Genomic DNA, 27268 nt, shown 5'->3' on the forward strand with positions numbered 1-27268 from the left:
TAAAGTTTATCATCTGACAAACAGAACCACAAGCCTAAGTTTTTCTACCTGCTCAAAAATCCCCACCCCACCAAAACTGCGACAGGAAGGAAAGAGAGCCAGAGATGGGACTACACCCAATTTATATCCTGTCTATGTCAGCACCTAACCAAGAAGTGAGTAGGGTGCTGGGAATTGTAGTTTTTAGGGTAACAGATTCTACTTACACAGAAATAAGTAGTTGGAGTGAGAAAAGAGAGTGTTTGCGGAATGGGGAGCTAGATGGCAGAGAGAATACTCAGAGCTGAGAGATGGAGGTTCTGGTTCCTGGAATTGATGGGAGGCTAGTGTCGCTGATGTAATTTTGAAAAATTAATGTTATGCCAAACGTAATATGCTAAATGTAACATGTAGAAATTGTTTTGGAAATATATTAGTTAAAAATGTGTTGCCATTTATAAGAATAATTAGCCCATAAGTCACAAGGAATAGTAGCTTTTAAACAATTTAATTTTAATATAAACATAGTCTATGAAAGTAATAAGGAGCGAAGGAAATAGGAAAAAAATATTTCCTCCCCTACCACCCTAATCTACCAGCCCATGTAAGTGTCTTCTGCCCTAGTCACCAACACCCAGTCAATGACAGACCCCCAGCCAAAGATCTACAGAGAAGAGCCCAGCTTCCTCTACAGCCTCATTTTTATAGTCCTCCTCTATATCAAGTCCTTTTCCTCTGTGCGTGTCTACCACATCTCAGGAACCAATCAAAGTTTCTCTGACCCAGACCCATAATCTCTAATTCCGGGTCACTAATGGGCTGGCTCAGAGGAGCAGAAAGTTCGCAGTCTTGGGAGGAAGGGTTCCATTTACACACCAATCTAAGAGAAATTATTGGAGAATAAGATATGAGAAGACTGGGAAGGTAGGAGAGGCTTAGATCATAAAAGGCTTTGAATGTCAAACACAGCCTTTTATATTTTATCCCAGAGATGAGAGGAAGCCACTGGAATTTATGGAGTTTGGGGCAGATGAGTCAGGCCTTGATCAGACCTACAGTTTATAAAAATTCCTTTAGTGGTTAAATGGAGAATGGACTAGAGTCTTGAGACTAGAGGCTTGAGACAGAAAAATCCTTCATCAAACTGTTGTAGTAATCAAGGCATGAAGTAATTAGGGCCTCACTGCTATGAGGGCAATATCAAAAGGGAGAAGGATACATATTTGAGAGATGTTTCAGAAGTGAACTTGGCAGGCTTTGGCAACAAATTGGGTATGGGGGTGGGGGTTAAGATAGTGAAGAGTTAAGGATAATTCCTACATTGTTAGCCCAAAAGGCTGGGAAGATGGTATATTTTCTCTAGTAATAGGGAAAGCAGGAGAGGAAAGATTTAGGAGAAAAGATAATGAATTCTATCTTGGGTATTCCATATTTAAAATGTCTCCTGGATATCTAATTCTGTCTGCAGATCACACAGAGAGGTTGAGACAGGATAAGTAGAGATCGTAATTAAATTCATGAGAGTTGATGAGATAGATCATCAAAAGAAAGTAATATGGAAGATGAAAAGAGGTTCCAGGATGGAACTCTTGAGGGACAATTGTTGCTGTTAGAGCGGATGGGATCTGGAAGAGGACTTGGGAAACTGAGAAGGAATGATCAGATAGGGTAGGAGAACCAGGATTGGTATCCCCAAAATCTAGAGAAGAGAATATCAGGGAGGAGAGGGTAATCAACATTGTCAGACTGCAGAAAGATCAAAGAGAATGAGGACTGAGAAAAGGCTATTGAATCTGGCCATTAAGAGATCCTAGGACACTTTGGAGAGAGTAGTTTTGGTGGAATGATAAAGTCAGAAGCCAGACTTTAAAGAATTGAGAAGAGAGACAGTGGAGACACCTAGTATAAATGACCATTTTGTGGACTTTGGCCTCAAAGGGCAGAAAAGATATAGGACTATAGTTAGTGGGAATTGAAGGATCAAGTGAGGGTTTTTTCAGGATGGGGAAGACATGGACACATTTGTAGGCAGAAGGGAATGAGCCAGTAAACTGCAAATAAGCAGTGGAGTAGGGATGGCAAGTGTTGTGTGGGGCATATTTTGGAGAAGACAGAATAGAGGAGGATCACTTGAACAGGCAGACAGACCAAGATTAAGGATTGAGACCACTTCATTATGTCTTACTGCCAGGAGGCATGCAAGTGATAGAACATGAAGAAGATGAGAGAAAAGGAGTCTAGGGACATGTTCTGTAAAATATAAAGGATGTTTCTCAGCCAAGTGGTTGGAGGGTTGAAGGAACCATGGGATGTTTGAGTAGGGATGAGAAGGTTTGAAAAAACTGCTGTGGAGAGTGGGATAGTGAATTGATATGGGAGGTATGACAGTAGAATTGCTTAGCAGGAGTGAGGGCCCAGTTGCCCTTGTATAACATCAGTTTGTAGTGGATTCAGTCATGATAGTTGTGTGATTTTCTCCATCTTATTTCAGCAACTTGTATGTAGGAGTGAAGATGGTGAAGAGTGGGAGTAATCCAAAACTGAGGGTTAGCAGGCATAATTGGTGTTACGATAAGAAGGATAGAACTTCAAAGGGATGAGAACAGTATGGAGTTGAATTAGTTCATCAAAAAGTCAAGATATGGAAAAGAGGAAAGAATGCCTAGTGGAGAGGAGATGAAGAGTATGGAAGGCAGGGAAAGAAGTCAAAAGTCAGTAGATTATAGTTGGATAAGGGGACTTGGGGATTCTTGAACTTGAAAGTGGTACATTTTGGGGTTAGGGTAAGGGTTATAACTTTCTTTGTGTGTAGCTCAGATGGGGTGGAGGAGTAGCTCATGGGAAGGAGCACTTAATCATTTGTATTTTCTTGAAACATGTCTAGAAATTGCTTAGACCTTGCCTAAATATAGGGGAAGCAAGGACATTAGAAAACAGGCTTTACAACTATTATTTTCCTTCTACTTGTTACTTGCATGAGAATGTGATGCACATTGCAAGTTATTTCAGTTCTGATCATGATTTTCCTCATCATTCATAGTTACTTGTTAATAAGCAGAAGTAATCAGAATTTAATTTCTTAAAGTTTTTCCTCCCACTTTACTATTTATACTATTTGATATAAAGCAAATGGTATGATTTGATTCCTGTTTTCTATCTCATAAGAAGAAGGAAATATTATTTGGAGGCACATTTCAGTGGCTCTCTTTTTTTTGACATAAAGACCCATTTCTTGCTTTTAAGAAAAAATGTTAAATGCACATTTTTCTTAGTGTCTGTCTTTTTCTTAGGTTTATTAATTTTGACCATATCACTTTTATCAATCATAATAAAATATCCAACTTTATTGTGGTTTAATTTTACTATAATCTTTAAAAATTTCCAACTGAAGAATTCCCAAAATTTTTACATTTTTTAGAAAGTAGAAATTTGCCCATTAGTTACAAAGACCTTTTATTCCATTGATATGAGAGTATATTAGTTTTTTTCTCCATTACAAAAAATCTGGAACATCCTAGTCCATTTTAATAAATAATATAAATGTGTAAACCCTCACTATCTAGCAAACTTTACAGCCTATATAAATTTTAGCCATTGTTATTATTATTATTATTATTATTATTATTATTATTATTATTATTATTATTATTATTAAAGTTTAGGGACTTTGATTCCTAAAAGATATTATTGCATGAGAAAGATAACATAATGTTATTAACTTCCGTAAATTGGTCTACTTAGTTTTCTTCTGCTCACAAAAAAAAATGCCCAGAACTAATAACTTACTTTGATGAAAATTTCATTGTGTCTCCCCATGCATTAAGATATTATTCCATTAAATTAAATGAAAAAATTGGGTTTTTAAAAACTAAATTCCCTTAACTTTATCTCATCTGATATTTTAAAACATTAGAATTTAATGCAGATCCAGTGTAGGAAATACTGAAAGGTCATATTATTTAATATTTATTGAATGTTTACTTTTTCTTTTGTGTTTTTATTTTTCCATAATTAGAGTAACATAGTCATATTAGCAGAAAATACATAGTATGTGAATCAACTGTCTACTTCCTGCAAGAGTCATAAGATTTCAAAATACAATATTGAAAGCTGGAAATAACAAAAAAATTTATTTATTTATTTGCAGTTTAGATTTAGTGTTAATTTTAATAGCATATGGTAAGGATATTTTAAAGACCATAGTATTTTAAGTTTGGAGGGAGACCAGAAGATAAAGCCCATTGTGTTAGTCCAATGTAATTGGGGAATTATTAAATGACACTGACCTCATTTCCTTTAGAACAATGAAAATTAATAGTTTCACGTTTTATTAGGCTGATATTCCAGATGTAGTGTACATTTAATTAAGTGGAGTTTCCTTTTGGTTATGGTATGTGTATCTGTTTTTTGTCGCAAATTCTTTCTAGTTTTACAGTTTTCCACATGTTTTCTTTCACCATTTATGATTTTTTTCAGAGTAGAGCTATAAGGATTTAAATCACTTTAGCATGCAGCAAAACAGTTCCCATTCAAACAATAAACGCTATTTTTTAAAGCCTTTAGATCTTCTGTCACTTCATAAATATAAATGTATAAAAACATTATGTAGTTGTAGTGCCCACCTGCTAATTAAATGCAGATTTTCTCAAACTTGTTTTAAAATCTGTCTATTTGTTTCAACTCTGTCTCTGCTCGGCATACATATGGCCCTTGTGAAACTAATTATGCTTATGGAGCAGCTGTTAAATTTAGTGCAACTAATTTTATCCAATATTTTACATTTTAATTGATTACCTGTGAAGAAATTAGCAAATTAACACTTATTGTGCAGTAACTGAATGGTCTTTTATGGACACTTTCAGTTTTTTACAAGTTTACTAAACCCTGATGGAATAAAGATATTTCTAGGATTTTCAACAGGAAAGTTATTGGTGGACCTTGATTATCTGGTGTGAGAATTTAGAGAGATTGAGGAGAGATGCCAAGCATCTGTGTGTTCTGTAACTTAAACATGAGAAGCAGATTGGAAAGTAAGAGCTTTTTCACAGAATTTTGGTAACATATGGGCTTATCGGGATCTAAGAAGTCTTTGAAGATCTTTGAACTTACTAAATGACTTAACCTTTGGCCCAGTGGGTGGGTTACATGGCAATGGTTTGTTTTCTTATTCTTTTTTTTTTGCCTGACATTCCACACTTTATCTTGCTTTTTCTCTCCCTTCTTCCATGAAAAAATACTCATTTTAAAATTAGGATATGTTATACAATACATAAAAAGCTTAAGGATATTAGTGTAGTATGGCTCTGTTATGTGGTTCACTCTTGTTTAACAAAAATTTAGGTAATAAAAATGAATTATCTAAACATTGTTTTAAAACATTTAGTCATGTGATTCCCAGTTCTGAGTGAAAGATCTTCTTAAGTTCTACTTCTGATTTGTATAAAATGACAGGTAGGTTCAGTGTGACTTCTCAGAAAGATCTAAGTTTGATTGCTATCCCAGATACCTACTAGCTTTGTGACCCTGGAAAAGTCAATTAATTTCTCATTCTCAGTTTCCTCATCTGTAAATTGAGGATTGTGATACCTGTAGCACTTGCTTCACAGGGTTGATGTCAAGCTCAAATGAGGTAATGTGTATTATGAAGAATTTTACAATCTGTAAATTACTATATAAATGTCATTAAATCTATAATGATAACAATTATAATCATTTTATTCTCACCTTTGATGGGATTCAGCTAGAAAATGTTCTAGGACAGGTCATTATTCTGCTGTTTTTTTTGTATTTAGTATTCAATGGATTATTGCACAGGTGGATAAAATAATGTTTTTTGTAGCTGAATAAAGTCATTAGGACTTGGGTGCATTCCGTGTAGTCTTCCTAAAAGTGCCTTTGGCACAAGAGCAGATTGGATAACAAAGATGATATGTATGTATATTGTTGTGTTCTCTCAGTTTTGGAGCTCCTGTGCAAGGTCTTTCTAATATGAAAGGTTTTTGTTTCATCTAACTGGGAGATCAGAAATATTTAGCATGATATTTATTCACAACGATATTATGTTCATATTGCTATTTATTCTTATCTATTCTATCTGGGCAGTTGTATGCAATATTTTGGCTTGTGATAATAGTCTGGTTCTAATGTAATACATTGGTGGAGGATTCCAGGCTATTTTGAAATCTACCTGTGCAGAAGACTGGTTATCTCTTAGTCAATTAAAGAGTAGAAGCTTCCTTCTCACTTACATTTGTAGTCACCAAATCTTGTCAAGTTAAGCATTTATAAACAATCTCCTGTTCGGCATTGAGAATATAAAGAGTCTCCAAGACATTTTCTAATGGGAGAGACAGCATGCAAAGAAATTTACAAATGAGAGACACTCAGGACAGATCCCTCAGAAGGAACCAGAATGAAAGAGGAGATAGGCTTTTGGCTGATACTTAATGGAAGCCAGGAGGTCAAGCTGAGGAGGAAGAGCCTTTCAGACCTGGAGAACAGCCAGTGAGAGAGGTCTTCCTCAGACCTCCCTCATTTACCACCTAATTGGCACTCCTTTTAGACTTCTTTGGCTTCCCTGTGTATGCTTATTTTGGATTTATTTGATTTCTCCATTATGTCCTTATCCAGGTGTTACCCATTCCAGTTATTCAGCTTTCTTTTGGATATTGTCTTCTCCTATTAGATTGTAAGCACCTTTACTTTTTCATATTTGTATCCCCTGTACTTAGTATGGTTTATTGACTGTTGAAATGGGACCTATCTATATAAGGTAGCCATTCCACCCTACCATCTTCCTGGTCTATTCCACTACCATTTCAGCTCATTTCATTACATTTACCTTTAGTCTTCCCTTCATACATGTCCCTTCATGATATCCAGGCAATGATGCCATTCTCAGAGGATACAGATGACATTATTCCATATAGAATCAAATAATTTGACCTTTTGTTTATTAGTCTTTCATTACTATTGTTTTTTTCTTATAGCTCAGATTTTCTTCTGAGCCTTGGTTTTTCCCTAGGTATAGTTTGAAACTCCTTTAGTTCATTAAATATCCATTTTTTATCTTTTGTAATTATGCTCATCTTTGGTGGATATGTCATTTTTGTTTGTAATTCTTTTGTTCTGCAAAATGCTGTGTTCCATTTTTGTATTCTTTTAATGTTGTGGCTGTTAAGTCTTGTGTTATTCTGACTGTAGCTTTATAGTATTAAATTTTTTCTTATTGCTTATAGTATTTTCTCCTTAACCTGGGAGTTCTAGAACTTAAGGATGATTTTCCTATACATTTTCATTTTTGGGTCTCCTTGACATGGTGATTGGTAGTCTTTCGATTTCTCTTTTACTCTCTGATTCTAAAATTTCTGGGCAATTTTCCTTGATGATTTATTGGAGTATGGTGTCTAAATTTTTTTTATCATAATTTTTGAGTAGTCCAAACCATTCTTACATTGTCTCTCCTTGATCGATTTTCTAGGTCACTTGTTTTTCTTATAAAACATTTCATATTCTCTTCTATTTTCTTTCATTCTTTTGATTTTGCTTTATTATTTCTTGTTTTCTTGGGAATTTGTTAGCATCTCCTTTTCTAATTTTAGTTCTTAATACATTATTTTCCTCAGATCTCTTTTTCCACTTGGGTGCTATTTCTTGTATTGCTCATATTTATTTTTTTCTAATTTTTCCTCAACCTCTTTCATTTGATTTCTGAGATCTTTTTTAACCTTTTCCAAAAGCTCTTTTTTAGGTTGTGGTCATTTATTGTATTTCTTTGCTGGTTTTTGAAGTAGCTGTTCTTACTTCACTGTCTTCTGAGTTTGAGCTGGTGTTCTGCTCTCTCCCTATAATAGCTATCAATAGTTAGATTCTTTCTCCTTGGCTTGCTCATTTTTATTCATTTATTTATTTAAAAAATTTTAGTGGCCAGGCCAATTGATTTAATATTAGCTTTTTACTCAACTACCAGGGTTCCTATTATTGGGGTATGTTATCTCAAGTTTTAGGATTTTTTGTTTTTGTTTTTACCTGAGTCCTATTTAGTCATTCCAATTTTTATAGGTCAGGGTAGGATATAATCCTGGGTCCCTCACTCAAGCCCCAGTTCATGATTGACCTCAGGTGTTCTGACCAGAGTCAGTGGGCAATTCTGCCACTGCTACTGCAAGCAATCAGTCCATCTTTCCCTGTGGCAGCAACCAGAGACTCTACTTTCCTGGGAGTGACCACAGCTGATGAGGCCCCATCCCTAAGTAACCTCACTGGTGCATGGTTCTTTCTCACTCCTCTCCTGCTGCTATAGCTCAGGAGAGAATGGGTAACTGGTTTTCCTCTCTGTGGCTGGCAGGGGCCTCTGAGCAGACTTGGTTGCTCCCAGGTTTGGGAATGCAGGCAAATAAGGTGAGGTGGCTAATGTGAGCCAGGGGTTAACTTGCTGATTGCACTCTGTTTACTCTGTTTCTGTTCCCAGGGCCTAAGCATGTGAGAATGGAGGCCCGAGGAGTCAGAAACTTTCCTCCCTACTTTTTACAGGCTGTTACACTTCACTGCTGACTTTTCTCTATTTTTGACACTTTAGCTTTGATTCTATGGAGTTGTTTTTGGTTATTTTGTGGAGTGGGTTTAGGAAGGAGGAAAAAACTCTGGTGCTCTACTCTGCCGTCATCCCACAAATAGACAATTCTGTTTCTGCCCTGGGCTTGTTGGCCCTTCTTTATGCAGTCTGTTGGTAATGCACTCCCTTGTGGTTACCATGCTAATGCTGAATATCTGACCTCAAGAGATAGGCCTGCCTTAGCTTTCCCAGGAACTAGTATAGGAAGAAGAGCTTTGGCCTTGCTTGAAGTCCTTAATACTAGAAGATTCTTATAAGTCATTCAGTGACTATATGAATGTGTGGGTGTGTGAGAGAGAGCACATGTATAGTGCTTGCATACACACACATACACATATACACGTGTATATAGGCAAACCAAGTTAAAAAGTTAAATTAGTTAAAAAGAACAATAACAACTATTAGCTGTTATGGCCTTCTAGAGGCCTAGGCAGACAGATTCATTTTCTCATGTTCCCTTCAAATGAAGTTAGAAAACATTGGTTAGAGATATAAACACTGAGTTTACCAAATTCTACCAAACTACAATGCTACATTTTAATGCAGTTGCACTAAGATAATTGAGGGACAGGTTGGAAAAAATAGCCAAAAGCTTGATAGTCAGGGAAATAATTTCACAAGTAAAATCTTTTAGGAGGTTTTTCATTTGGTTTTTCATTTCTTTTCATTTGGTTTCTTATCTCAGGAATATCAAAAGGCTCCCCTTAATACTTTCATTCCATGAGTCAGAATTTACCAGGTGAGGTTAATATTCCTAGGCTTCAGTTAACTAAATGTTTCAGGAAGAATGGCATAATAAAGTTGAATAAAAGGAAAATTTTAAATTATCATCACAATTGTAATGAAGTGGGATGAGATTATAAGCTTTAGACTAATTTGCAGTCTTTAGATATTTGATTGTTCATCATCTCATACTTTTAAAATATTAGGACCTATGTAATCTGAGATGTTTAACTCAATCTGGATAAAGTATGGTATGGGAGTAATATTCAGTTTTTCTGTGAGGTAAGAAGAAAACCATGGTTTATAGGCAAGTAATCATTTCCTTTTAAGTTAATACTTAGGTAGGAATTAACAACTTAATATCTATTTTTGTAGAGGACAATAAGATAGAAATTTAGTCCATTCCCTTCCAATTGGCACCTGTACTTGACTCTTGAGAAACCATTCCCAAGAAAAATAACTGCATGTACTTAGAATGGTCTATGATTTCCTCCTCTCTTTCACCACCATGGAAGATCGTACTCATACTACCTTCTCCTCCCATGGGACTCTTGTCCAAATTTTAATGTAAATTTTCCATAGAAATATTAATCGATTCACTTAAGGCCTTCATATTTTGTTTTTATTTCAATAACACCAATATGCCTTATGGATTTCTCATTTGTTAGCTCTCCTTCCTGCCTACCTGACTTGCTTCCTTTTCCAGTTAAATGTATCCTCAGCTCTTTTTTATTTAATACATTTTTTGTGGTCTGTAATATACTTCATCCTCTTCACATTCTTAGTATGCCATTATATTTTTCTTAGAATTGTTTGTAATATTAATACTCCTTTGATAAATGGTTTCATGGTTTTTAACATCATAAACAAGTGCAGTGGAATTAAGAAACTGGTCTTTTGTGACAATAGGCAGTTCAGTTCATTGAAAGCATTTTGTACTTTGCCGAATATAACCTGGCCCATTCTCTTTCTCTGGGTCCAGCTCACCACCCAATTGTAGCACTTATCTAAGGATTATACCTATCTGCTTCATACTCTTATTTTCATCCAGGACAACCTCTATATGGATCAGTACTTATCATCAAACTCAAAATATTTTGGAGATGAAGAAACAAACATGGTAGCAGCTAATTTTTCTTAGTTGTCTTTTAAAAAACAAAACAACTCTCATGATTGTTTGAGAACTCATTCCTGCATACTCTTTAAAGCAAGTCACTTTGCATGGATTTGTTATGTCATTTGTTAGGTTTAGCCACTCTTATTGACTATATCTTTTTTTTTTTTTAACCCTTGCCTTCCATCTTAGAGTCAATACTGGATTTTGATTCTAAGGCAGAAGAGTGGTAAGGGCTAGGCAATGGGGATTAAATGACTTGCCTAGGGTCACACAGTTAGGAAGTGTCTGAGGCTAGATTTGAACCCAGGACCTCCTGTCTCTGGGCCTGGCTCTCAATTCACTGAGCCACCCAGCTGCCGGCAATTTATATCATTTCTTGGAGAAGGAGGTAGTGGAGTACAAATATAACATTCTGCTTTTGTCACTGATGATGAGAAATAGACGCCTAGAATAACTGGTTGAATTGTTCCATTTTGTAGTCATCCACTTTTTATTTACAAATGCTTTGGGGCTGTACTTTGGTTTAGCCAGATCTCACAGTGTGATCTCTACATATTTATTTCAATATTTTATGAGGTGATAACTGATAAGCAAATGGCTCAGTGGATGGAAAACTGGGCCTAGAGTAAAGAAGACCCAAGTTTCAATCCAGCCTCAGATAATTACTGGGTGTACAATCTTTGGCAAGTTACTTAGCCTCTCTCTGTCTCAGTTTCCTTACCTCTAATGTGGTATAGTAACAGTATCTGCCTCCTACAACTGTGTGAGGATCAAATGAGGTGTTTGTAACATTCTTATCAGTGCCTGTATAAATAGAGATGCTCTATATAAATGATAGCTATTTTTTATTACATTAGATATATCCCAAACAAGGTTCTTCAATCCATTTGTTTTTTGTAGTATCACTAGTAACATAATAGTCTATGCTCATTTACTAAGAACCTACTGGTTATATACTATGCTTGATGCAGGGATTTAGAGACAAAAATTGAACTCTGTAAGTTTGCATTCTATTGGGTAAGGCAGCATATACCATACAAGTATATACAAAATAATTAAATGTTAATTTCTGGAGGAAGAAGCACTAGCAGTAGAGGGTGGCATTGGGAAAATCAGGGAAGGCCTCATGTAAGAAGTGGCCTTGGAACTTTAAAAAAAGTTAGAAATTTTAGCTTGTAAAAGTGAATTGGGAATGCATTCTAGGCAGGGAAAATAGCCTCAACAAAGTCATGGAGATTGGGTTTCAGATTATGTGGTTAAGACAGGGAAAATACCCAGGAAACTCAGCCCATCACTACTGTACTGTACTGTTTGGATTCTTACTCCAATTCACTATAGATCTAGTACTTTTTTTTAAAAGACATTTGGAGCAGTCTCCAGCATTGGGTCTCAGGGGTGCTGACATATTTCAGTTCTCTTTTGATATATCTCCCCACTAATCTAATATTTGATTTCTCCATTTTACTTTGGTTTAGCATTTTTTAGACATGCTAATGTAATAAATATATTTTGTCCATTTCCATTTTTCAGAGCTTTTTAAATCAGGTTAAGTCAGGTGGCATTGCAACTTTTGTAGGAACTCTTTAAAGAAAATATTAATTATATATATAAGTACTAGGCTTCTAAAGTAATTGACAAACTTTCTGGTATCTTTTATTACCTTAGTAGTCCCAATCATGTTTTTCCACATAGTTTTAGCTACCTTTGCTTTTTTTTTTTAAGTTACCAATGATCAAGGCATACCTGTCATAATTTGTACAATCTCATCAAGTTCTTCATAGCATTTTTCTGTTTCTACATCTTTTATGACTGATATAATTTCCTAAGGCATAATTATTCTCATGGTGATCTACTTGACTACAGGATAAAATGACTGTATCCCTAAAGTTCAAATCAGAGTCTGATTTAAAAGAACAGGATTTGCCTTAAGATCAATATAACTCAGTGTTTTTATATTCGCTTGCCAGTATTCAATGGAACTGTTATTCTGAAGGATGACATCGAAGTCCTGAAATATCCTGAGTTATTCAAGCTCATACATAGCATGCTCTGTATTGTTTGCTGATGCAAGAGAATAGATATGTAGGTTAATTTACAATTATTCATAAGACTAAATGCTGAAGCAAACCTATCTCAAATGCATTCTTGTTCATTTAGTTCCTACTAAAACCCCTCTGTAAAGTTAATAGATAGTGAAAGTTTATCATGAGAAATTAATAAGATGAAAGCCTGGAGATCAAAATATTAACTATTAGATGAAATTGTATAATAGTAGTCACTTTTAGTTGTATAGTAATTAAATTAATGCTACTATTTCTTGCTATATAAAATTTCTCAAAATCTTTTCTTATTTTTTAGTTTGGGGTTTTATAAAATTAAATAAACATTATTTAGGTACACTCAAATATTTCTAGTTAACCATATCACATACTGAAAGGATTTGCCACCAAATGTTATAAGTCTTCTGCCTTCTTTCTTTCCTTCCTCACTCCCCAATTTTCTCAATCTCCTTGCTCCTGGGAAGAACAAATGCTATAGATTATCTCAGAGGTGTTGCAGAGGTGCTGCTGCTTACTTTCTAGATATGGGCTGCCAGCTTATTATAGTGAGTATTCACATGGTAGGCACAGGCCTAGTCAGACTTAGGATAGCATGAACTGAGAGTCCAGGGAAATTCAGAGGATTAAGCATTGGTTAGGTTTCATTATTCTTGAGATTAGTATGCAAAGACACAAGTCTCAAGTATAGTCAAAAACTAATAGATAAGTCTACAAAGGAAAAAGACAAGCAGGGCATATGAATACTGTTAGTAGATGATCCAGACCAACAGGGAATCTATCCAAGTAGGGCAGGCAGGGTTAATGAAGCAGAGGCTAGGCATTGACAGTGGAGGCTTGTGGTAGCTAAGATGAGGGGAGGTATTAGGAATAAAGAGCTGTGGTGTCCTATTTATCAACTTTGAGGGACACTTGGTTTTGACAGACAGTTATCCTTTTTTTTTTGTTTGTTTTTTGAAGGGTCGTATGGACTGATCCTCCTGCTTCCTTTTGCATTGCCAATACATCGTTACTTGTGACCATATGGTCTTATTCGTAGCCCTTTAAGTTTTGTGGATTTTTTAAAAGGTTACTGTTAATAATCAAAAGTAAAATGGAGAACAATTAAATTCTCCATTTTATACATTCCCAAACTCCCCCTTTTTTTCTTTCTTCCCTTCTTAGATCCTTTTCATAAAGACAAACATCTCTAACTTTATTCAGAGTAGACTGAAGTAATATATTCATCAATGTTTCTGCAGAAAAGTAGATTTGAACTGGTACTACTTAAGCTATCTCAGAACCTGAGGTAATAGTTCTAGGGAAAGAAACAGAATATGGTCTTGATATTAGGAGGGAAATAGTGGAGAGACCAGGAAACTTCCAAAGGATACTAGGGCTAGGGCTAAGTGAGCCAGCAGGTGAGGAAAAGTTGGATTTACCCATCCATTTCTTCTAACTCTCCCTTATGAATCCTGCCATCGCTAGTCCCACCATAGAAGTCTTTACCCTACCTGAGGTCATTGCAGACTAATTAAGAGTAATGGTGTTGGTTCCAGAAAATATCTGGCCAAAACAAAGTTGGGGAGGAGGGGAGCCCCAAGTGGTGATAATAGGAAGGAAAGAGTAGTTTCTGAGTGTTTGTTGACCTTTTAAGGATATATGTCAGTCCACCACCCTGTTTTAGACCCTCTTATTTCACTTGGAATGTAGCACATTCATAAATTATCCTATTTCATTAAGACAAGTACTTGTTTAATGGAGTTTCTTAATTTATGATAAAATGTAATTAAAAACTAAGGAACTCTTTTTCTATAGGTCAAGGTCAAGGCCTCGTCCACGTTCCCATAGTCGAAGCAGTGAACGATCTGGCCACAGAAGGACACGTAGCCGATCCCGTGAAAGAGACCGTCGTAAAGGCCGAGAAAAAGAAAAGAGAGAGAAGGAGAGAGAGAGAGGGAAGGAGAAGGAATTACACAATACCAAGCGTGGGTGAGTGAAGGTGGATTTGAAGCAAGAATGATTCTCAGCAACATTCAAATGAGTGTCTTTCTCATTTCTCATAGGCCCCCATTTTCTACCATAGTTTTTGGAGAGTTTGATAGTGCAGGGAAAGGGAAAAATGAATCAGCACAGAGGACTCTTCCTGGTTCTTATTTGACCACTGCTGGTTGATTTGCCTGTGTACAAGCTATATAAAGGTTTCTTAGTAAGATACCATATCCAGATATTCAGAACTTTTTCTTAGTTTATAATGAAAAACTATAGATATGGACTTTTCCAAAATATTTAAATTGTAAGTACTTGGCAACTGATAAAAGTCATGCAAATCCTTGGGAAAGTATCATATATATTTGTTTTTTCATGTATATAATTTGGAAATATAAAACAAAATTTAAATTATTTTAATATTGTTGTAGAAGAAGAAGCAACTTGGCATATTAGAGAGCTGATCTTGAAGCTTCCTGACTTCAAGACCTCCTCCTGACACAGACTAGCTATGTGACTCTAGGCCAGTCCCTCAACCTCTGTGGCCTATGAAACTTGTTGCAGAGAAGGTGATAATCTGTATTGCTAGAGGAAATTTCCTTCTCTGAGATCCCTTTACAAGTAAAATCACAAATCCTTGTTGGAAAATAGTTATAAGAAAAGGATACAGGAGACAGAGAGAAAAGTTGTAATTATTCATATTTAAGAAAATCCAGCTTTGGAATTTAACCTCAGTTTTTTTTTTGTCACTATCGCTTACTTTATTTCTTATAAGTTACATAAGTTTACTGTAACAACATTTCCAAATTCTGAATAACTTGAGCTTGAAACTTATTTTTTACCATCTATTTAAAATTAGAAAACTTTTTCAAAATTAAAACTTAAAACAAAAATAGGTTTCCACCTTTAAAAGTTGAATTTCCAGGTCATTTGTTGTCATTTTGTACTGAGCAATTGAATATAATGGATTTTCCCATCAATTATGTCCAATGTCATGAGCAGTGATCTTTTGTTTTCTTCTATTTCTTTGCCCCCCATATGAATATACTTAGCTATTTCAATGTAAAATATTATCATAATCTTCCTTGTTAAATTGAAAAATTTAATCAGTACATTGAATACATTTCCTTTAAGATCTTTCATCTTTAACTTAAAAATTAAATGGATTATATAATGTGAGAACTTTTTTTTCTAAATTCCTCTCTTCATGAAAACTCTTATGATCCTTTTCTTATCTATATATATTTCTGTCTTTTGATTCTCTAACTCTGGGGAAAATCATTTAAAAAAAAACCCTGTGTTAGTTCTTAAGCCCCAAATATTAAACTTGTGGATTTTACCTATAAAAAGATTTTATATTGAGAAAATTAGTTGCTATTGTTTTTTTCTCAATGAAAATTAGTCATTTGCTTTCTTAGAAATTCCAAATTCATTTAGAGTCTGACATTTTTTCCTTAAGCAAGCAGAGTTGAATTAAGACCAAGATCATAGAGTGACAAAAGGGAATGTATAGATATAACTTGATTTTAAATTCCAACTCTCTGTTTTTTGACCGTGGCCAAATATTTAAACTTAGGAGTCTTTATCTCCTAAGTTTTCTCTTCTTTCATGCGAATGTGCCATTCGAGCTTGGATCTTTATCGTATTAATGAAATGACTTTATGTCTAGGGACATGTAGATCCACACTGGTCTGTGTGTTATGCTTTGGCCAGTCTCTTAAAAAACGGCATTCCAATGTTGAATAAATGTCTCCTAAATATAACCCCATCCCCAGGCCTGACTTCTCTTTTGGCCCTGTTCAACCACAGTTCTGAGGTTGATGTCCTTCAACAGGTATGCTGACTTTCACTACCATTGGACAGAGCCCTTGGGAAGAGTTCAAGCACAGCTACAGCCTAGTTGTAGGGGAGCGAGCCATTGACTCTCACCAGGCCTCAAATGTAAGAGCCTTCCTTGCCAGGGTAGGGATGCTTCCAGGTAGACTTACTTTATAGACCTCAACACAGGAAGACTAGAAATTGGCTGAGGGGCACAAACAAAGGATTCAGACTGTATGGAAATTTATCAGTGAAATCTTAAAAAATGAAAACAGGAGAACAAATCAGAAAAACAATTATTAACTATGAAAGAAAATTCTAATGATAAAATAACACAATTCTTGCACTCCTCAGGAAAAATGATAGCCTTACAATCATATATTAAAAGAAAAAGAGAAGATTAATGACAAGAGTATCAACAAATAACACATTTGTGATTACAAATCAAATTTTTATCTTATAAAACTTTATGCTTTATCTATTTAGTTGACTAATTCACTGCTAGTTTATTTTGGGAAGTGCTGGATAACTGAGAATATGTCAGGTAGAATGGGCAGTTTTCTTTTCAAGAAAATCTAAAGGAAAGAGTGATTTTCTCTCTTTGCTTAAAATTTTTTCCCTCTTTTTCTTATTTAGAATATTTTTCTATGGTTACATGATTCATGATTCCCCCTCACCCCCCCCCCCCAGAGGTGACAAGCAGTTCCACTGGGTTATACATCTATCATTGTTCAAAACTTCCATATCATTAGGATTTGAAGTAGTGTGATCATTTAAAGTCAACATCCCTAGCCCTATCCCCATTTATTTATTTATTTTTAAGCATTATTTTATTTGGTCATTTTCAAACATTATTCATTAGAAACAAAGATCATTTTCTTTCCTCCCCACCCCCCATTGGCAATGCGTGATTCCTCTGAGTATCACATGTGTCCTTGATCCGAACTAGTTTCCATGTTATTGGTTTTTGCATTAGGGTGTTCATTCAGAGTCTTTCCTCATTCATATCCCCTCCATCCCTGTAGTCAAACTGTTGCCTTTCCTCGGTGTTTTTACTCCCACTGTTTGTCCTCTGCATGAGGGAAGTGTTTTTTTTCTCCTTGAAAAAAATGATATATATATATATATATATATCATATATATATAATGATATCTCCTTTTATGTCTAGATCATGTATCTATTTTGATTTTATCTTTCTGAGTGCTATAAAATATTGATCCATTCTTAGTTTCTTTCAAACTATTTTCCAGTTGTCCCAGCAGTTTTTACCAAATAGTAATTTTTTATTCTAACAGCCTGGATCTATATTTTTGTCAAATACAAGGTTACTATAAATGTTAACTGACATTTGTTGTATGTCTGTTCTGTTCTACTGATCTGCCTTTCTATTTTTTCACCGGTACCAGATAGTTTTGATAATACTGTTTTATACTACAGTTTAAAATCCAGTACTGCTAATCCTTTTTTCTTTACAAGTCTTTTTCATTAATTCTTCTTACATCCTTAAGTTTTTGGTAAATTTGATTGGTATGGCATTGAATTAGTATATTAGTTTAGGTAAGATTTGCATTTTAATTAGGTTGACTCTGCCCATCCATGAACAATTATTATTTCTGCCATTATTTAGATATGACTATGTAAAAAGTGTTTTATAAAACTTGTTTATATAGTTTCTGGGTTTGTGTTGCCAGGTATTTCATTCAATTGGAGGTTACTTTAAGTAGTTTCCATCTCTTTTTACAAAACTTTGTTAGTATTATATAAAAATGCTAATGAATTATGTGGATTTATTTTATATCTTGCTACTTTTCTAAAATTATGGATAGTTTCAACTAACTTTTTAGTTGAATCTCTTGGATTTTCAACATATACCATCATTCTGTCTTAAAAAAGAGCTAATTTTCTTACCTCTTTGCCAATCCTGATTCCTTCAGTTTCTTTTCCTTCTATTATTGCTATTGCTCGCATTTTAAAAATTAAAAAAAATTTTTTTTCCCAGTTACAGGTAATAATAATTTTCAGCATACATTTTCTAAAATGATAAGTTCCAAACCAAGTCTTTCCTCTCTCCACTCAGAGACAATAAACAATTTGATCTGGACCATATTGTATTATCATGCAGGATACACTGCTCATTTTGGTCATTGTTGTAAGAGTACACTCATATAAAACCAAAACCCCCAAATAAAACTGTAAACACACTGATGTGAAAGATAGTATGCTTTGATCTGCATCTTTCATCTTTTCACTCCCAACAGTTCTTTCTCTGAAGATGGATTATTGCATGCATTTCTAATCCTATGTTATAAAGCTTTGGTGATAATGGACATCCTTGTTTCACTCCTGATCTTAGCTGCTGACAATTATAAATCATGTTTAGTATTGGTGAAATTTTATTATTTAATCTAATACTGTACTCCTTCCTTTAAGAGTAGAGTTAGGGCAGATTTGATTTGAGCCAGAGTAAATTCAATCTTGATTTAAATCATGTCACAAAATAGGAAAATTCTGTTTACTCTTTTTTCATTATTAAAATGCTTTCTATTTATTTTATGTGACTTTAGGTTTGAATTTTTATTGCCAAGATAGATTTTCCCTTCTACTAGTCTTTTATTCTCTTTCTAAACAACAGTTACCAAACCCAGAAGCATATCCACTAAGATGTTTAGAATATTCTTCTCCAGCCTTGTGGTTTTACTTTATTCTTGATCTTCTCCCTTATGTTGAATAGACTCTTGTAGACATACTAAGCACTGATTCCATTAGATTCTGTGATTTTCCTTAGTCTTTCCAAACTATTTCTAGAGAAGAGTCTGTCCTGCGACTAGACTCCTATGGCCTTTTTGTGACGTTTTATAAGCATTCCATTTTTTAAAATGCACATCTACTTTAAAAAAAATGGATCATTGGAAATTATTGTTTCTGTGACAATGATTAATTTTAACTTTGACAAATCTTACACAGAACCCCTACTTTTGTAAGCATTATTATGAACATAAAGCATTTATAATGCCTTTCTAAGTGTAGTGCTTCAATAAGGATTCTTTTCAAATCAAGAACTTTCATTTTGGCCCTGGTACAATTCCTATAGTTACCACATTTCTATGGTTCCATTTGGCAGTGTTCCAGCTATTTCTCTTGGCCATTTTTATACAGTAAATTCTTGTTGGTGCAACTGTTCTTAAGTAGAACCTGGCAGATGATGTTGAAAGTAATTTGGGAATGTTGGACTTCAAGTTTTGACAGCAGTTACATACTCATGGAGCCTGTCATATTTTTCTTTACCTCTTCTTTATGCAGCAGGAAGTCATTTATGCTAATTTACTCTTATTTGCATATAGGTTATAGAGTTCTGTGGTGCAAAGCAAGCTCAGAACTCCTTTTAAGTGTCTGTTTAGATCAAAGCAGGTCTGTGTGATAGCTGTTGTCTGACACCAAGCTGTGTGGTGTTGTTTTCATTAAACATTTATCACACTTCCAATGTGACAGCAGGCAACTTTGTGCTTGGAGAACATGTTTTCATGCAAAATTTATTGAAAAAGACGAGATGTTGTAAAGAGATCTTGTTGCCTTTCACCAATGGCGAAGGGTAAATGTTTGATTGCCAGCTAATATACCTTTAACACAAGTAATCATATTGCATGCAAAAGAAGTTAATATTTATTTTATCAGGACAGATAAACAGGATGTACTGTTTTGTTTTTTAAACATAAAATTATGTTCTGCTTGTATGAGATTTGTTGGCTTTATTTTGTTTTTAAGTTTTATTGGGAAAAAGAAGAGAATGAAAAAAGGGATAGGACTCCTACTCAGGTCAGGTGGGATCATTATGACCAAAGGGAAGCAAATCTTAACAACCCTAATTTTACGTCCCTTTTCTTTGTCAAGGAAAACAATCCTTGACCTAGAAAGAATTGAGTAAAAAATGACTAGTATTTAGTTGAAACTAAAATAATTAGGAAGATAACACTTAAGCATTTAAGCTTTCCTTTGATGAGCCTAAGTAACCAGGCCCAGACAAACTTCATCTCAGTTTGCTAAAAGAACTGGCAGATGTGATTGTTAAATTCATCATATATTTGAGAAATAGTGGGAAATGGGCATGGGGGGGAAACACCTATAAAGTGGGGAGATTACAGAGAGAGAGGGAGGGAGGGAGAGAAGGAAGGGGAGAGAGAAAGTTGTAAACTGTAAGCTACAGGGCAACAAACTTGACTCTGAGTCTTTTGAAGAATCTGTTTTTATTTATTTATTTTTTCTATAACCCTCACCTTCCATCTTAGAATCAATACTATGTATTGGTTCCAAGGCAGAAGAGTGGTAAAGGCTAGGCAATGGGGGTTAAGTGACTTGCCCAGGGTCACACGGCTGGGTAGTGTCTGAGGTCAGATATGAACCCAGGACCTCCTGTCTCTAGGCCTGGCTCTCAATCCACTGAGCCACCCAGCTACCCCCTAGAATGTCTTGTTAGATTGGTGTTTTGTTATCATTTTAGAAAAGAGATCATGGATGATTATCTTCACATCCTTTTTTGTCAGTTATCAGCTTGGTAATAGTAGAGTTATGGAAGGAGAATAAGCATTTAGATAGAGCCTTCTATCCAGCACTAAGAAAAGTGCTTTACAAATACTATTTCATATGTGTAAGAATTAAATTATATATCTAATAATAAAAATATTATATTTTATGAGGTTTATTAAGGATTATCAAAAGTCAAGGAATAAAGACACAAAATAAAAATCACGTGTCTATGTCTGATTAGCCCATTTAAAATCCCCACACTTAGGTTACCACTGTACTTGCTACATCATTGCAAAAAGGAAGAGAATGTGGGAGGCGTTATTGCCAGTTAAATACCAATTGTAATCTCGCCAATGTGGAGACTCAGGTGAGATTACAGGGAATTCTGGGAAATACCAAGGACTTCTGGGGATTGAAGTCTAGGGTTCAAAATCTCCATTTATACACATGCCAATTTAAAATTAATAAAACATTTTGGAAAAGTCTATCATGTTATTCTCATGGCTATTTGGAACTGGTTAAATGACACCGACCTAATAATTGTTGCACTTTGGAAAATAGTCTCAAGTGGAGTTCCCCAGGGATCTATTTTTTTTTTTTGTCCTGAGCTGTTTCACCTATTAGGTGACAAACTTGTTAGATTGCAGGTGTCTCAACTGGGAAAATACAACAAACTTGTTGAATGACATGATTCAAAAAGATCTTGACAGGCTAGAACATTAAGGTAAAGTTAATAAGATATAGTATAATACAGATACCTATGAAGTTTTATGCACTCAGTTTCCTAGGTATAAGATTGAAGAAGTATGATTAGCAACCAGTTCATCTGAAAAAACTGTCACCTTTTAATGGCTGCCAACTCACTAGCTATCCCTAACAAATAATATTTTCAATAAAAAAAAAAGAAAAAAAACAGAAAAACTGATGAATATATCAAAAAATCTTTAACAGACTTTCTACCTCTTTTAAGGAGTGGCGTGTAGGTACACTCTCATTTCTTTTCTTTGCTTGTTCTTTTTACTTTTTACAACATTCATTTTTGATTCATTTGTGTGTGGGGGGGCGGTGTTCACCCTTCACATTGTTATAGTCCTGTTCTTCGTTTCTTTCTTTTTTTTAAAAAAACCCTTACCTTCCACCTTAGACTCAGTACTATGTATGTAAGGTAGAAGAGTGGTAAGGGGTAGACAGTGAGGGTTAAGTGACTTGCTCAAGGTCACATAGTTCGGAAGTGTCTGAAATCACATTTAAATCCAGGACCTCCTTACCCTAGGCCTAGCTCTCAATTCACTGAGCTACCCAGCTGACCCCTTCGTTGTTTCTTATAGTAACATTATTAATATTCTGTTACATTCATGTAGCATATTTTGTGTTCTTCCTCAATGTATGAGCATCTATTTTGTTTCTAGTTCTTTGCTACCACAAAAAGTGCTATATAATAATTTTGGTGTACATGGAGGCTTTCTTCTTATTGGTGACCTCTGTGGGCTATAAACCAAGCAAATAGAATCTTTTGAGTCAGAAGATATTTGTGTAATTCTAATATAATTTCCAAAATGGTTTCATTGATTTAGAGCTATACCACCAGAACTCTGATGTGCCTATCCTTTCTACAGCTCCAACAACATTGATATTTCCAATCTTATGACTTCTTGCTTTTCAGAATAGGCAACTCTTAATCCCTTTGCTTTCTAGTGGTTGCAGGATTTTGCTCAACTTGTTTTCTGTCATTGGAATTACTTGAGGGTGATTTCTGAGTTGGTTCTTTGTTTTTTGTATTTGAAACTCCTAGGCAGTTTTCCTTCCTAGATATTAGGATTCACAAAGTATCACTTTAACTGTTCTTCTAGGAAAACTTTGTTTTTTAAAATGTGTCTTCTTATCTTGTTTTCAAGGTCAAGTGTTTTCAGCTTATGTATTGATCATTTGTTCTTTTAATGTTGTTGCATTTTAATTTCCTGACAGATTTTCTCCCACTTCAGAAATTTTATATTCCAAAACTCTCTTTTCCTTCTTTGAGTTTTAAAAATATCTTCTTTGAGTTATAATTTCTAACAGTCACTTATAATTTCTTCTTCATTGGATTTCATTTGTCTTTTAAATCATTCTATATCTTCTTGTTTTTCTGTGCTATCCGGGAATTCTGTAGGATTTTTTCCTTCCACAAAATTAGTAAACTTTCATTTGCCTTGTAATAGTTTTAGGAGATTTTTGTACTCTTTGAGAGTTTTAAATTCATTTTCTCTTCTATTTTGAGCATCCTCTTAAGTCCAGTTCTGCTTTGAGTTTTGTTGCATTTTCTTCCCTTTGAAGTTTGTGGTGTATTTATCCTTTTTCCCCATCTGTTCCTGGTTCCTTACTTTCTCATTCTTCCTTTTTTCTTGATGCCTACAACTTTTGGGATCAATTGCAAAGTTGCCTCAATCTATTCTCACACTGGCTAATTTGTTTTTTGCCGGCTTAGATCCCTGACCTAAATAACCTCTGAAAATACAGAACTGGGACAAGTCACATTTCTATGCCCTTTCTCTCAGACCAAGTGCAGCTGCTATGTACCAGGATACCTGAATTTCTCCTTGGCTCTCTACTTCTCCTTTTCTAGTTGTATTGAATCAATATCTGCTCCTTCTTGTGGGGTGAAAATTGGTAAACTCCCTGAAACATATGGGGATCCCCGTATGGTCCGAGGCATAAACTCAAGCAAACTCTCTGTCCTCCCCCTTTGGGCCATAGAAGCAAGTAGGGGATGGGTGAGGAGGCAGTTTCTGGTATTTGTAAGAATTTCAACTTGCTGTGATTTTCCCTAGCCTGCCAAATTGGGCACATGACCAAGAAGCCCTCCTATTATTTCTAAATTATGAAATGTACCATTTGTTGAGGAAAAATTCAGCGTTTGTTCCTTTGCATGAGTTATTATTATTTCCTGTTACTTAGCTTTAAAATAAAACTCTCAGCTTTAAATTTTGTCCCAGTCTACGGAATTCTGCCATTTTTTATTTTCAGTGTGATTTTTATCTCTGACATATTTGATAGCATTTATCATCAGTTGCTAAAAAATAGATTCAAATTAAAGCCCTATATCTCCATTTTTATTAAAATTCCTATCTTCAGTCTAAATTCTTTTTATTCCCATATTATATTTATTGCCATAGTTGACTTAATGTTAATCTAAGACAAGTTTTGTGTCAGAAAACAGATTAGATTTAGAGCTTCCATTCTGTCGAGATGTTAAGGTGAAGCCCATGATATGACTGCTAGTTGTTCATGTCTTTGGAGGTCAGATATATCTGTACTATTGTTATTTGAGTTTTACAGTGATAACCTTAGTCTTTCAGGCAGGTTTTTTTACTCCTCAAATAAGTAAGTAATATCCTGAAAAGCTAAGCAATTACTTTTAATCTGTCATTATATATGTAATTTATACCTCATTGTAAAGCACCTTGAGTACCTGAAATATGAATGATGCTAAATCAAACCAAAGCAATCTGCTTGATATTGAAGAAAGCTAGTTTATCCTCTTCTCACAGGCTTTCTTCCCAGTCTAGTGATCACAGGAGTGACATTCTCAAAATGGGACAGATTGGAATAGATCATAAAATGGTGATTGACATGTCAAGTAAACCTTGGTCAGCAAAACAGAGACTTGGAAGTTTAACCTACTCAGATTAAATTGCAGTAGAATGTGGAATAGCTTGGCATTCGCCTAATGATATATATATATATTTCTGCCCTGACTTGATTCTGGAGGACAGTTTAATAGCAGCTGGCTTAAATGTTCTTAAATCGTAGTAAATGAAATGAGTGTAGCCAGGCTTCTAGAATATGTGTTTTTAAATATCAATAGTCATGGTGTAGGTGCACTTTCCCACTAAAGGAATGGAAGTTATAATGCATTCTATTCCTATAAGCACTGTTGGCTCGTCATAGATTTCAATGTATTGAGAGTATTTCATGAAATAAGAATTCCAGATGGTGTCATTGGGGTTAATCTTTTTTCTTCTGTGCTGAGTCTTTGGGTTCTGGTCTTACATATAGTGACAGGAAGATAGGGATGAATCTTAGTTAGGAGATGGATCTTATTTATATATGTAAGCCCAAAGACCCTTCCAAATTCCATCAGAAGTGTAATAGATACAGTTAGAGAAATGCCATGAGTGCTGCTTTATCCCTTTTTAAAAATTCTTAGAAGAGGAGTTGAAATTGATACTCTTTAGTGATAGGCCTAACTGTAAGGGACTGGAAACAGATTGTATATTAGTTAGGTGAGCATAGAGATTGGCATTTTATCTGCTTATGAAAATATAAAAAGCAAATAAAAATCATGTTGGAAAAATATTGATATGTGATAAAATGTATTGTATGTTTGAAATAACCCAGACCTACAAGTGTGATGGGAAACAATAGAGTGGTATGAATAAGTCTTTCTGAAATACTCCAACAGTTTAGCCAACATATACAATCTGTTTAAAAAAAAAAACAAAAGAGGCAGTAAAACTGATGTTTTTCTAGGTGTGCAGTTGGTCACACCTTAAAACAATAAGCCAGTCACACAAATCTATTCAGGACTTCCTATGGAAGCCAGGGAAGCTAGGAGGTGGAGGTAAAGAGGAATAGCATTCTAGGCATGAGGAATAGCCATTGAAAAGGCATAGTCCTGAGGTAGAGCACTGTGTTTGCGGAATAGCAGTAGTTCTGGTGTTCCTGTCTCATAGACTTTTTAAGATGAAATCAGAAGATTGGAATTCTAGGAAGGAGCCAGGTTGTGAAGGGCCAGATAATTGAGTTAAAGGTGACATGATAACAATGTGCTATAAGATCACTTTGGCAGTGATGATAATAGGGAAGATTATAAGAATTATGAATTATGTGTAAGCTTAAGATATATTACCCTGTTATTTATCCTAACTGTGACCTTTACTCCATTATTTCCTAGACCATCACCCCTACATTGGCCATTCTCTTCCCCCCTTCTCTATCTTGAACTCAGTGGATCAAATTCAATTCTACATTTGAGGGCCTTGCCCCTTTTCCCTATCACATGGGTGATGCTTTACCAGTTCCCAACTTTGGAATATTCCTGTGGTCCTCTGCCTTTATTCTTCTTCATATGTTGCTTAAAAGAGTTAGGGAAAAAAATCATGAAACAGTATTCACTGAGTCCACTACACACATATATCTATATTTATATCTATCTATCTATCTATCTATCTATCTATCTATCTATCTATCTATCTATCTATCTGGGTGTATGGGGTGCTCAGGGAGGGGTAGTACCTCTGGTATGGAGGGATTGTTGTGCCCTCCTAGGGCAGCTCTCCAGCCTCTGACCCCCACCTGACACCCAGCTCTCACTTGTGGCTCCCAGTAGCTGCTAGCATGTGGCAGCGGCCACACCCCAGGCAATGGCTTTGACAGGCTGGCTAAACCTTGTGAGGGTAGCCATCGGGTCGTCGACCCCTGGTGAACCAAGGCCTTGCTCACCCAGCATGTGAAGACTGCTTCGGCCGAACAGGCGGAAGAAACCAACAAGAAGTTTCAACGGCTGAGATGGCGACGCAGCAAAGCACTGTGGAGTGCTTAGAGCGTGTTGGAGCACAAAAGACAACACGGCCATCCAATGCAGCAGAGGAAGTCTCCAGGTGTAACGACTTCATGCCATTGGACCCAGGCTTCCAATGCTGAGAGAGTGGGACTGTCTCTGTGCATCGGCTTTTCCACTTAAATCTCCTTCACGCACAAGTATCTTTGTGCACACTCATCTATCCTAACCCCATCCACCCTCTTCACGACCTGCGGCGATGGGAGGAGTGGCGACGCAACAGGTAGAGGTGACCACTGGCAGTTGTAGTCATGATCCTGCACGTAGGCGGCCCACAGACCAGTGGTCACTCAACCCTGTGGGCAGCTGGGATGTTCAGCAGCATCCTGGGCGACTGAGCAGCCCTCTCTAGGACAGCACTGCTCACCCTAATCAAGGGAGGGGACTAGAAAAGGTGTCCCAAACATTCCCTGCCCTACAAACACCCTGTCAGCACACCGCGGCTGGCGGGTCATCCCTTAAAGCAGTCGAAATCAAAGAAAACAAAATACAAAGAAATTCCTATGAGGAGCATGGAACATCAGGACATTACTTGACAGAGAGAAGAAGACCTGAGAGAAGAACAGCTCTAATCGGTAAAGAACTGGCACGATATAACATCGACATTGCAGCCCTAAGCGAAACACGCTTACCAGAAGAGGGATCACTCAGCGAACTCACCACTGCATACACCTTCTTCTGGAAAGGTAGAGCCACAAATGAAGACAGAATCCACGGTGTTGGCCTGGCTATCAAGACCAGTTTGCTCAAATAGCTGCCAAACTTGCCTGTGGGCATCAGCAAGAGGCTCATGAAGATCCATTTACCTCTCAGGAAAGACCGGTATGCCACAATCATCAGCGCATATGCCCCTACACTGACCAGCTCAAAG

General features: G+C 35.8%; 1 protein-coding gene across 7 annotated transcripts in view; it reads left to right on the forward strand.

Annotated features, from left to right (window-relative positions):
* The window catches only part of RSRC1 (arginine and serine rich coiled-coil 1), a 422496-nt gene that overhangs the window by 99482 nt on the left and 295746 nt on the right, over window positions 1–27268 (forward strand). For 5 of the 7 annotated variants that reach the window (XM_056807600.1, XM_056807599.1, XM_056807601.1 and 2 more), the window contains one exon: window positions 14288–14461. The exons of 1 other annotated variant lie outside the window; for it this stretch is intronic. In XM_056807600.1, coding sequence (XP_056663578.1) covers window positions 14288–14461 — 174 coding nt within the window. Of the gene's footprint in view, window positions 1–1519; window positions 1648–14287; window positions 14462–27268 lie in introns of those variants that run through there. One more of the 7 variants, XM_056807606.1, reaches the window with a different exon arrangement.

This window comes from Monodelphis domestica, chromosome 8 (assembly GCF_027887165.1).
Source record: "Monodelphis domestica isolate mMonDom1 chromosome 8, mMonDom1.pri, whole genome shotgun sequence".
NCBI lineage: Eukaryota > Metazoa > Chordata > Mammalia > Didelphimorphia > Didelphidae > Monodelphis > Monodelphis domestica.